The sequence below is a fragment of the Prionailurus bengalensis genome, chromosome B3, assembly GCF_016509475.1.
Source record: "Prionailurus bengalensis isolate Pbe53 chromosome B3, Fcat_Pben_1.1_paternal_pri, whole genome shotgun sequence".
In the NCBI taxonomy this organism is placed as follows: Eukaryota; Metazoa; Chordata; class Mammalia; order Carnivora; family Felidae; genus Prionailurus; species Prionailurus bengalensis.
In genome coordinates, this window is record NC_057355.1 from 3,927,380 (window position 1) to 3,940,073 (window position 12,694).

At 52.4% G+C, this 12,694-nt stretch overlaps 1 protein-coding gene across 2 annotated transcripts in view; it reads left to right on the plus strand.

The window, feature by feature from the left end:
- BNC1 (basonuclin 1) overlaps window positions 1-4,255 on the plus strand; it is a 31,785-nt gene extending 27,530 nt beyond the window's left edge. For both annotated transcript variants that reach the window (XM_043554623.1, XM_043554624.1), the window contains exon 5: window positions 1,950-4,255. In XM_043554623.1, coding sequence (XP_043410558.1) covers window positions 1,950-2,634 — 685 coding nt within the window. In that variant the 3' untranslated portion in view covers window positions 2,635-4,255. The remainder of the gene's footprint in view (window positions 1-1,949) is intronic.
- Window positions 4,256-12,694: the final 8,439 nt, after the last annotated feature.

Sequence of the window (12,694 nt, forward strand, 5' to 3'; positions counted from 1 at the left end):
TCTGTCTGACTTTTTTCCTAACCGCTCGCGCGTCCCGGGACCTACGTGTCAATCTAACGTCTGGTTTTCTGCCGACGCATACCTGCCCCTTCAGCCCAGCACGCTGACATAATCACAGGGCAGCAGTGCAGTTGGCAAGGCGATCCAAGACTGCGGTGCTGAGGACGTCCAGAAAAAGAACGTGCGAGGGATACGAGGGAGGAGCCGAAGAGCAGATTTTACACTTTCCTTGAAATGGGATGCGATTTCCACCCATTTCCCCACCACCCCCCCCCCCCGCCACGTCTTTGGAGGTTTCGAAGAGAAAATTCAGTCCCTAGCTATTTGCGGAGGGGACCGTGCGTTGTTCCCAGCGTGGGCCTGGCACACGTTCTCGTCTGTCCTGGTGGGGGAGGCTCTTTTCCACTTGGAGCCATTTTCCTGTCACCTGTAAGGTTGTACCCCTTGCAGTCAGGGCTGTTTCTGCCAGCCAGAAGTTAGCAGGGGATCTCTGAGCGAGGCCACCATTGATTGACAAGTTATGTCTAAATGATATCGTGTGAGTAAGCATGTGTCATAATGGATACTCATTGTCTGCCCTTCAGGAATAATCATTGGGTAGAAGGCTGGTGGTGTGTTCAATGCTGTACTTGCAAAACTCCTGTCTGGTTTATAGTGAAACGTTGCAAATATGAACCGAACTTAGCGTTCTCTCCCTCCCTCTGTCTCTGTCTCTGTCTCTCTCTCTCTCTCTCTCTCTCTCTCTCTCTCTCTGGCTAGAACACACAATTTCTAGCCAATCAGGTTTGCTCACCTGTGTGAGCACTTGACAGGTGTGTTAATGCCATAGACCATGATGCAAGCCACCCAGAAAATTGGAAATCTTCTAGTGGGCACGTTAAGAAAGTGTGAGAAGCTCAGGTGACGTGAGCCTTAACAATGTATTTTGTTTCCTTCGGTCTATCCGAAATCTTGTCATTTCTGTGTATGTCGCAGCCACGTTTCAGGGCCTCCGTGGTCACGAATGAGCAAGCTATCGTACCGGACAGTACAGCTCTAGAAGATATTTCTTGGTTTCTTTGAAATAAAGCCCTCCACGTGGGGTGCCTGGTGGTTCAGTTGGTTAAGCCTCTGACTTCGGCTCAGGTCATGATCTCGCGGTCCGTGTGTTCAAGCCCCACGTCGGGCTGTGTGCTGACAGCTCAGAGCCTGGAGCCTGCTTCGGATTCTGTGTCTCCCTCTCTCTGCCCTTCCCCTGCTTGTGCTCTGTCTCTCTCTGTCTCCCAAAAATAAATAAACACTAAAAAAAAAAAAAGAAAGGTTGCTCAAGGGGCACTTGGGTGGCTCAGTCGGTTAAGCAACCGACTCTCGGTTTCAGCTCAGGTCACGATCTTAAGGTTTGTGAGTTCAAGCCCCACGTCAGGCTCTGTGCTGACAGATCGGAGCCTGGAGCCTGCTTCGGATTCTTTGTGTATGCGTGTGTGTGTCTCTCTCTCTGCCCCTCCCCTGCTTGTGCTCTGTCTCTCTCTGTCTCTCAAAAATAAATAAACCTTAAAAAAAAATTTTTTTTTGAAACAAAGTGCTCCACTTAATTCCTTATTGGGACCAGTTTTCTCTGGGGTCCCCTGGTTGCAGGGTCCCAGGTGACTTGACCTGATCAAAGTAGTCTAGGCATTCTCTCTAGATGAGGTCCAGGAAAGTTCGTGTCCATCACGAAGTTAAGAAGTTAAGAAGGACTGCGTATTCCCAGACTCCAGACTATCCGCTTTCCTCCTCAATGCTGACTTCTGACGGGTGGTGGACAGCCCTGGGCCAGCATCCACTAGACCTGCATTTCACCCCTCTCCCCTTATCATCGCTTCTTCCTTGCCACGAGCGTTTTGCGGTATCCAGCTCGTGTCTCCACTTGGAATGTTGACTGTTTCTTACAACAGCCCGACCTATTGCTAACCATATGTTCCCTCTTGTAGACACAGTTCAAACCTAAGTCTCCACCAAAAAGTGTTGAGCCAAGAGGCACTGGAGAGCACCGAAGACCATTTCCATGCAGCCTACCTTCTGAAAGATGTGGCCAAGGAGACCTATCAGGATGTGGCTTTCACGCAGCAGGCCCCCCAGACATCTGTCATCTTCAAGGGAACGAGTCGGATGAGCAGTCTGGTTTACCCAATAACCCAAGTCCACAGTGCCGGCCTGGAGAGCTACAGCTCTGGTCCGCCGAGCGAGGGCACCATCTTGGATCTGAGTACTACCTCGAGCATGAAGTCTGAGAACAGCAGCCATTCCTCTTGGGACTCAGACGGGGCGAGCGAGGAAGGCACCGTGCTCATGGAGGACAGTGATGAGGACTGTAACGGGCCGAGCCTTGTCCCCGGGGAAGATGAGTACCCCATCTGTGTCCTGATGGAGAAGGCCGACCAGAGCCTTGCCAGCCTGCCTTCTGGGCTGCCCATAACTTGTCACCTCTGCCAAAAGACGTACAGTAACAAAGGGACCTTCAGGGCTCACTACAAAACTGTGCATCTCCGCCAGCTCCACAAATGCAAAGTTCCGGGCTGCAACACCATGTTCTCATCTGTCCGCAGCCGGAACAGACACAGCCAGAATCCCAACCTGCACAAGAGCCTGGCCGCCTCCCCGGGTCACCTGCAGTAACAAGAGGGCGGAGCAGGTGTGCGAGGACACGTGTGCGGATCAGAATTCAGGAATGAGGTAGTCCAAAGAAACGTCTCTGGTTTTGTTTAACACCACTTGGGGCAAGCCAGGCAAAAAGGCTTTGAGTTGACTTCACCGTCTTGCTGCAGCAGAATGTGCAAAAAACCAGCCTCGGAGGAAGTCAGCACCGGGGCCGCACTAAGGCCCTGTTCTCTGTCGTGGCCCAAGAGGCTTTTCCCTGACCTGGCAAAAACTGGCAGAAACACCGTTTTCCCCACGTTTGTTTACACGTTCCCTGGGAGGGCTCCAGGCCTGCAGGTTGACAACAGGGGCCCAGGACCTGGGGGCAGCCTGATGTCAGCCTTGCACGAGTGTTAAGGGTCAGCTGAGTGTCCCGGGGAAGCAGACTGCCGCCACGGGTGAGGAGCCAGTCCCGAAGTGCGCATTTTTCAGTTCCTTTAATGAGTCTGCCATCCAGACTCAGGTTTGGGGAAAATGACTTTTTGAGACTATGCCTCCGTTTGGAGTGGAGAATTGCTTTTTTTTTTTTTTCTTTTTCCCCTCCCCCTTCAGGGGTCTCACGGACCTCCAGTTCTTAGAGGAAGCAGATGGGTTTCAACACAGAGGAATGTGGATGTCGTTCCCAAGGATGTCCGTTCTTGCTGTGTCGTGTGCATTCAGGAAGCTCGGGGGCGGGGGGTGGATTTCATGCACTTAAACATCGCGGTCTTCAATTTAATTTAAAGTAATTTTGATAATATTTAACTTGTGTTTGTTACGTGAGTAGTCGGGGTGAGTGCAGACGCGTCACGGTGTGACCCCTGGGTCCCTGCTCCAGGCCAGAAGGAGTATGTCGGCCTGAACTTCAGAGCCGCTGCCCGTGGTCTGGCGGTGAACCTCGGAGTCTGGTCCCTTCTGGTCCTCCGAGGAAGGAGTTCAGGACCCGTTGTAAATACTCGGCCAGAGCGCCTAGAGAATACGGTTCTGATGGTTGTGGTGCATTTTTGGTATCACTGGGTCCCTCGGTCCTCACCCTTTTATAAACGTGTAAGGTTAGGATGAACTTCCCGATTTACCCAGTAGGAGAAAAATAGGGCGTTACCTGCCATGCTGTACGTCTTAATATTTAACTTATTCTGAAATGTGTTCCACCCCCTTGTACACATGTGCTGTTGTAGAAAGGAAGCTTAATCAGTTCCTACGAAAAGAGACCATCTCTTGAAATTTGACATTCACCGTACTCGGCAAGCCCGTGGCAGGGAAAGAAATTGACTTCGTATTAAGACTTCAGGTTAACCGTCTTTTAAGCTTACCGTTGATTTAAGTAATGAGAAACATCCTCAGAGAGAAGCGGGGGTTACGAGAGAGAGATTATTCCTCCTGCACAAGGGTGAGAAAAAAAAAAAAAAGCCAACAACCTGTTACGGATTGTTTCAACATTTTTAAAAAATAAGTATGACAACACTTGGTCTCTGCGTAAAGTGAAACGTATCTTTCCACCGTTTTGTTACCCAGCTGTTTATTATTCCAGTTTCCCCAAAGTGGAACCAATTTGTATACAAATGAGTTTTCTATGATGTAATAAAAATATATGCCACATGTTTTTGTTTAAAAAGGCAAACAGTTGTAAGGCTGGTTTTGTCATATGGACGCCGTGTTGTACACGTGCTGCGGTCATTTGCGCACACACACGCACACACACAATGAATTTTACAGAACCGAAAACCCAGGGCAGGCGGGCAGACAGGTGCTAGCATCAGTAACTACGGCCACATCCAAACAGGAGTTGCAGGTATTAATGAGTTCCAAAGAAAGAGCAGTGGTTACTTCCCGGGGAAGAGGGGCTGGGTGTCAGTTTATTATTTCTTTAATGTTTATTTTTGAGAGAGAGAGAGAGCATGAGCAGGAGAGGGGCAGAGAGACAGGGAGAGAGGATCCGAAGCGGGCTCCATGCTGGCAGCAGAGATCCCGATGCGGGGCTCGAACTCACAAACTGCAAAATCACGCCCTGAGCCGAAGTAGGACACTCAACTGACTGAGCCACCCAGGCGCCCAGGTATCAATTTGTTATTAAGGAAAATACCAAAATGGGGCACTTGGGTGGCTCAGCCGGTTGAGCGTCCGACTTCAGCTCAGGTCGTGATGTCACAGTTCCCGAGTTCGGGCCCCGTGTCGGGCTCTGTGCTGACAGCTCGGAGCCTGGAGCCTGTTTCCGATTCTGTGTCTCCCTCTCTCTCTGCCCCTCCCCCGTTCATGCTCTGTCTCTCTCTGTCCCAAAAATAAATAAACTTAAAAAAAATTAAAAAATAATAATAATAATAACTCTTAACAGCCAGGGCTCAAAGTAGAATGAATTTCAGCTTCTTTCTTTCTTAAACGTGCAGGGTTGTTGTGTTTTTTTTTGAGTCAGGTTTTTGTAATTAATCTTTTCACCTCCTCACCTCTTTTATCTGCCCTTCCAGTAGATAAAAGCATGCTCCCCTCTCCCTTCTGACCCCCCTGTCGGGGGAGGGCTCCACGTCCCTGCTTCAGGGGGATCAAGAGGAGGGAGCCACCGGCGGGTGTGTGGGTCCCAGCTCAGAACCCTCCGGTAGCAGCTAGTATAAAATCCAGAGACTCTCTCGAGGCCAGCAGGGTCCTGAAACGTCTTCCCACGCCTGCGACTTCTCCATCCTTCCCGCTCACCTTGCATTACAACCTCTGTGGGCTTTGTCTTCCCTCGTGGGGAACCCTTCTGAACCTCCCTTCTGAACCTCCACTTTGCAGGATGCCACCCCACGACTCATCGTGGCTACGGTAGCCGACCTCACTTCCTGCCCTCAGAGAACTGGTGGGAACCCCTGGGGCTCACCCCCCACCACCACCGCCGCCCCCCCCCACCCCCGACCCCTGGTCAGCTTGTCTGCCTTCTCGCCTGTCCTCACATGGTCTCATCCGGCCAGACTCTGCTGCCACCCTCAACCCCACGTGGCCTGGTCGAGGCTTCTGAGTCCCCCGAGCGCAGCCTTTCTGATTTTCTCCACTGGCGCCCAAAGCAGATACCGAAAGATCTAAATGTGCGAGGGTGTTATGAAGAGAGACCGGACTGTCGGAGAGGAAACGGGAGGGAGCCGGGGAGGCTGGGGGAGCCAGCAGACAGCATGCAGATCTGACCTCCTGGTGAAGGAGAGAAGGAGGGAAGGTTGAGTGAGAGAATCCGAGACTGCCGTGTGGTCTGGGGAAGGTTGGGGCGAGGCCCCTGGGGGCGGTCTCTAACCCAGGTCAGCCAGCAGAGCAGTCGCCCCGCTCCCAGGAGTGGGTTCCCTGGGAGTTGTATCCCTGCTACCCTCAGTCTGGCTGCGAGCAGCCCGTGGGAAGTGTGGCCTCCGTGCAAATGTGGCCATGGGTTCAGAGCACAGTAACTGGAGCCCTTGGCCAAGTCCTGTGTTTATCGGAAGCCCCTGGGTCCTGTTCAAGGTGGATTCAAGCCTGCATTTTTCTCCGAACTTAAGAGTGGCGTCCACGTTCGTTTGCAAGGCTGATGCCCTCACTCAGCCCTCCGGCTGTCTCAACGACGGGGCCCCTTCGCCTCTTCCCTTGCCCATCCATTATCAAATATCCTTTCTACTGCTTCCGTCCCGCTAGCCTAGAACTCTTGCAAGTCCCTCTCATCTTGGGGCACGTGGATGACTCAGGAGGTTGAGCGTCCGACTTCTGCTCAGGTCATGATCTCCCGGGTAATGAGTTCGAGCCCCGCCTCGGGCTCTGTGCTGGCAGCGTGGAGCCTCCTTTGGATCTTCTGTCCCCCTCTCTCTGCACCACCCCTGCTTATGCTGTCTCAAAAATGAACATTTTTTTAATGTTTATTTATTTTTGAGAGAGAGACAGCATGAGTGGGGGAGGAGCAGAGAGAGGGAGACACAGAATCTGAAGCAGGCTCCAGGCTCCGAGCTGTCAGCACAGAGCCCGACGCGGGGCTCGAACCCACGGACCGTGAGATCACGACCTGAGCCGAAGTCGGACGCTTAACCGACTGAGCCGCCCCGACGCCCCCAAAATAAACATTTTTTAAAAATCTCTCTCATCTGGGGCGCCTGGGTGGCGCAGTCGGTTAAGCGTCTGACTTCAGCCAGGTCACGATCTCACGGTCCGTGAGTTCGAGCCCCGCGTCGGGCTCTGGGCTGATGGCTCGGAGCCTGGAGCCTGTTTCCGATTCTGTGTCTCCCTCTCTCTCTGCCCCTCCCCCGTTCATGCTCTGTCTCTCCCTGTCCCAAAAATAAATAAACGTTGAAAAAAAAATTAAAAAAAAAAAATCTCTCTCATCTTAACAATTGAAAGAAAGAAAACATAGCTTTCTAGAGCCCTGACCCCTTCCGGTGGCCCTTCCCCCTCCCTTGGCTTTGTACAGCCGAGGTGCTTACAATAGATCTGCCTCTCCCCTAATCACTGCATTTCTTTCCTACCCTGACAATGGCCCCGCCCTCACCAAGCTTCCAGTGACCCCCAGACGGCCGCATCCAAAGGACACCTTTGGTTCTGTGGTGTACCCTCGTCCCCCTCTGGCCTTTTCTGTCCTCACACTCATGCTCTCTGGGATGTCTCGTTCATCCCTATGACTACCAACTGCTATCTGTCGGCTGACGCCTCTGAGTCTACACCTCCGGAGTTGCCCTCGTGACTAGCAGATGGCCGCTGGGTGTCGCAGAATAATCCACAGCACCCCCATCCAGCTCAGCTGGTGCTCAACCCAATTTGTCGTCCTCCACACCACCGATCATCTTCCCCCTTGCGTTTCCTCGGGGTGAGGGAGCGGTGGCCAACCCACACCAAAACCCCAGGGACACCACCACCTGTGGTCAAGAACGTGGCTCTTCAAGTCTGACTGTCCTCGGCTGTTCCACACGCCAGCCGGGCGACTTGGGCCACCTCACAGCTTCTCTGGGTCTCCGTGTTCTGGTCCATACGACGAGGACAGAAAGAGTCTCTACTTCAGCGGATCCTCATGAGGCTCAAGGGCGTGGAGCACGTGAGCGCTGCCTCGTAAGGGCTCCGCGAACCTCGCCGCAACCATCCTGTTCGTCACCGTCGTCCTCATCGCCGTTAGCCTCATGACTACTCCAGACTTGCCCTTCTTCTCACGCCCGGCGGCAGCCATCCGTCACCAAATTCCAACAAACCTGCCTACCGGAAAATGCCCTCCGATCCTTCCCCTTCCTCGTGCCGGTTGGTCAGTATCCGTTCAACAGGGCGGCCCTCTGCTTCCTCCTCCTCCTTTCCCGAGACCTTCAGGAGCCTCCTGCGGCTGCTGCTTTCTCCAGCCCACCTTCCCACAGCAGCCCCAGGGAGCTCTCCCAACAGCACAGAGCGGACTGTCCCTCCTCCTCCAGGTGCTTCCTGCCGCCCTCGTGAGGGTGGGGTCCCCCCAGGCCGGCCCCGGCCAGGCTGACCCCCGCGGTCGCCCCACAGACCCCGGCTTGTCGGCCCCCAAAGCCCTGCCTGTGTCGCTTTGTCTCCAGGAACCACCCTGCCAGTCTCTGACCCCAAACCCTCTGTCCTCCCCTGAGACTCAGCTCGGGTGCCCTCTCGTCCAGGAAGCCCCTCGTGACCTCCCCCTCCTTCCCTCCCAGGGCCGAGTAAAGCCAGCCCTCTGGGCCCCCCTGTGTTGTCAGGGTTTGCTCACGGATTTGCCTTGCGCCACCCCCACCCCTCGCCGAGGGGCCTCCAGCTGTCAGTCAGCAGATGGACCGAGAACCCACCTACTGTGCGTCAGGCACCGCCGAACACACTCTGCTACATGCCGTGGACACAGGGCTCGCTCTTGTGGAATTTAGAATAAGGAGGACAGGTATGAAGTCAACGAATAAATGAAAACTTATGCAAGCTTAGTTCCCAGAAGAGAGCTCTCTCTGTCCAGTGTCTCCGGCCAGCACCCGTCCCGGCTAGGCCCGAGGGCACAGGGTTGTGACCTCCCCGTGACCTCCCCGCCTCGAGGTTGGGACTCCGGGTCTCCCTTCCCAGGCGTGTGGCTACATAAATGTAACTCAGCTGTCAGCTGCGGGCACATCCCTAAACCGCCAGCCTCGTGGGGTCATCCTTCTGTTTACGTTCAAATTAAATAACATGAGCCTTCCCTCCTCCCCGCCCCCGCCTTTCAGAAGACTGACCTCAGCAATCACTTTCCCCATCAGCCTTTGAACATAAGAAAAGCAGACACGAGCCTCCCGGGTCCTGAGAGCATACTTTCAAGTCACCACGACTTCAGCAGACAGATGAACGACCACTGGCCGTTTGGCTCTAATCACGGGGATCTGATATTACTGACTCCTGCGACCGAGCTCTCAAGCCCCATTTACTGCCTAGCCTAGCAGAGGGTCAGAGACCAGGGAGGGGCCACACGTATGGCTTTTTGGGCCTAGCTTGGGGTGTTTTTCCTAAGTGGCTAATCGTCCCACACCCAGGTTTTGTCTGATTGCTCAAAATCGCCCTCGATTAGGAAAACTGACACATCACTGCTTGGTTTTCTTTTTTTCCTTTTTTTATTGAGATGAAATTTGCACAGCATAAACTTTATTTCAAGTGTGGAATTCAGGGGTGCCTGAGCGGCTCAGTCAGTTGAGTGTCCAGCCTCAGCTCGGGTTGGCATCACATGGTTCGAAAGTTCGAGCCCCACATCGGGCTTTGTGCGAATAGCACAGAGCCTGCTTCGGATTCTCTGTCTCCCCCTCTCTGTGCCCCTCCCCTGCTAGTGTTCTCTGTCTCTCTCTCTCAAGAACACAAATAAACATTAAAAAAAATTAAAAATAAAATAATAAAGTGTACAATTCAGAGGCATTTAGTACGCCCACTATGCCGTCCACCTCTGTCCAGTCCAGAACATTCCGACCACCCCAAAATAAAACCCTGCACCCAGTAATGGTCGCTCCCCGTCAGTCTGCTAACTAATCTACCTTCTGCCTCTACGGATCTGCATGGACATGTCATATAAATGGAATCGCACGCGACGTGGTCCTTTGTATCTGGCTTCTTTCACTTGGCATGACGTTCTCAAGTTTCATCCATGTTGTTACATACATCGCTTCTTCTTATGGCCAAAGAAGAATCCATGGTGTGGAGTTACCACATCCGTTTTAGTTTGTCTTCCTACCCATCAGTTGATGCACATGTGGGTTGTCCCCACCTTGGGGTTGTCACAAATGATGCTGCTGTGGACACGGGCTTACGAGTTTCTGTTTGGACGCATGTTTTCTGTTCACGTGGGTCTGTGTCTAAGGCTGGAAGTGTTGGGTCTTACGGTAAGTGTGTTTGACACCAGCCTGTTTTCTAAGGTCACTGATTCTTTTTTTTTTATTTTAGAGAGAGGGGAGAGGGGCAGAGGGAGAGAGAGAGAGAATCCCAAACAGGCTTCACGCTCATCACGGAGCCCAAAGTGGGGCTCAGTCCCACGACCCTGGGATCATGACCTGAGCCAAAATCAAGAGGCAGATGCTCAACAGACTGAGCCACCCAGGCACCCCATAAGGTCGCTGATTCTTTTGTTTTTAATGTGAATTTTTTTTGAGAGAGAGAGCATGAGTGGGGGGGAGGGGCACAGAGACACAGAATCGGAAGCAGGCTCCAGGCTCTGAGCTGTCAGCACAGAGCCCGATGCGGGACTCGAACTCACAAACTGTAAGATTGTGACTTGAACGGAAGTTGGACGCTCAGCTGACTGAGCCACCCAGGCACCCCATAAGGTTGCTGATTCATCAGCACAGTTGCACGTTGGAATCATCTGGGCATCTTTTTTTTTTTTTTTTAATTTTTTTTTTTAATTTTTTAATTTTTTTCAATATATGAAACTTATTGTCAAATTGGTTTCCATACAACACCCAGTGCTCATCCCAAAAGGTGCCCTCCTCAATACCCATCACTCTGGGCATCTTTTAAAGTACTGCTTCCTAGTCCCTCCCTCAGATGGTCTGGGATCATCGGTCTGCTCTGTGGCCTGTGCACGGAGAGTTTTGAAGCTCCCCAGGGGTTTCTCCCCGCCCAGGTTGAGGATTTCAGACACAGGGACTCACAGATAACATCATTAATCAATAGCTTGCCCTCTCAAGTCAGTGTCTTCAGACCTGCTTGATTATGAGAATGTTCTGGGGCACTCTTTGAAAATACAGATTCCCAGGGGCGCCTGGGTGGCTCAGTCACTTAAGTGTCCAACTCTTGATTTAGGCTCAGGCTGTGATCTTGCGGCTCATGGGTTCCAGCCCTGTGTCAGGTTCCTCACTGACCGTGTGGAGCCCGCTTGGGATTTCTCTCTCTCTCTCTGTCTCTCTGTCTCTATCTGTCTGTCTCTCTCTCCCTCCCTCCCTCTGCTGTTTTCCTGCTTGCTCACTCTAAGATAAGTAAATAAACATTAAAAAAAATAAAATACAGATTCCCAGACCCTTCCTCTGGAGATGTCTTCGGTACTTAGTGGGCCCCGGGGGGTGGAGGGGGAGAGCCTGGGAATCTGAAGTTTCAACAGACACTTCGGGTCTCTTGTGATCTGGCAAGTTTGGGAACCAGTATCTTGGATTCTTCCCCAAATGTGGGCCCCCCACCAGCACCAGCTGGAGCTTGTAAGAAATGCACGTTCTAACTATTACTAAATCAGAACCTGCCTTTTAACAGTTCTGCAGTGATTGTAAACACACTAATATCTTAGAAGTACGGTGTTAGAGTACTTAATCTCAAGCAGTGTCATCTGTAGGTAAGAGGTTCTCAAACTTGAGCAGCATTAGATCGTCTGAAAGGCTCATTAAAGCACAGGCTGTTCTTGGAGCCTCTGATTCAGCAGGTCTGACGCAGGCCACGTGTCACAAGTCCCCAGGTGATGCTAATGCACTTGGTCTGAGAACCACACTTTGAGAATCCCAGATCTAGCATCTGGACTAGGGTTTCTCAGACTTGGCACTCGTCATGTTTTGAGCCAGATAATTCTTTCTTGGGTAGAAAGCTGCCCTCTGATTGTAGGGTGGTTAGCTGCTTCTCTGACCTCTCCCTGCTAGGTTCCAGGAGCACCCCCAAAATTGCGGCAGCTAATTATGTCTCCGTGCATCGCCAGATACGCCCTGGTGGGCTGGATGACCAAATTGAGAACCACTGGTCTAGAACATACCTAAAGGGGAGGGGTCCTGCCACTCATCCCATTTAAGAGGAGAGCAGACTTGGTCCCTAGCTTGGGCAAGCTCTCTCAGACTCTCCTCCCAGATCCCGGGGGGATCTGGGGCCTGAGACCCCATGAGGCAATACCCTTGAACCAGGATTTCCTCGCCTGGGGAAATGACCTCCCTTTCCCGGCTCCCTGGCTACAAGAGAAGCGTCTGGAACTCTCAACACCAGGTGTGAGGTCCTGATCAGGTAGCCCAGTCCCTGTCACCGTCCCCTCCTCACCTGTAGCCCCTTCTTTGCCAGATATCTTTGGCTAGTCCTAAAAACCAGATTTTCCAAGAAATGTTAAAAGTGGCCACAATACAAGCAAAATACATAAGGAACTGAATGTCTGTTGGTCAGTTCAGGATGCTTTTAAAGCTACACCCTAGGAATCTGTGCAATTGGTGAGCTTCAATTAGTGTGAATTGTTATACTTTCTTTATGTTCTTTGCAGAGGGCCGGGAATATTGGGCGGTGAGGGAGAAGACCATTTTTTAAAAGCTTCTGGGTTCTCCAACCTTCCTGGAGGTTGGTTCGCATTTCATATTGTTGGGGAATAGTGCCCTCTGCTGGAATGTTCTGGTTATTGCGATCGCGGCTGAGTCCCGTCAGGCCAGGCAAGTGTGTTTGGAAACTCCCCTGGTGAGCGGACCTTGTCTTCCAGCTCCAAGGCTGGCTGAAATGAGGATGTGTTTCCTGAATGTTCTTAAGCCCGCGTCCTGGAGTTGAGTGCCTGAGCCTAGGACACTGGTTAGGGCCTAGGACACTCGTCAGGGTCGGGTTCACACAGACCTCTCCCCGCCGACACTCCCCAGCTTAGCCCTCCTGGAACAGGGTCCCTGTGACTCCCCAACCAGCCCACGCGTGGAGAAGTGATGTGCTAGGAGGCACATGTGTGGGGGCCCCT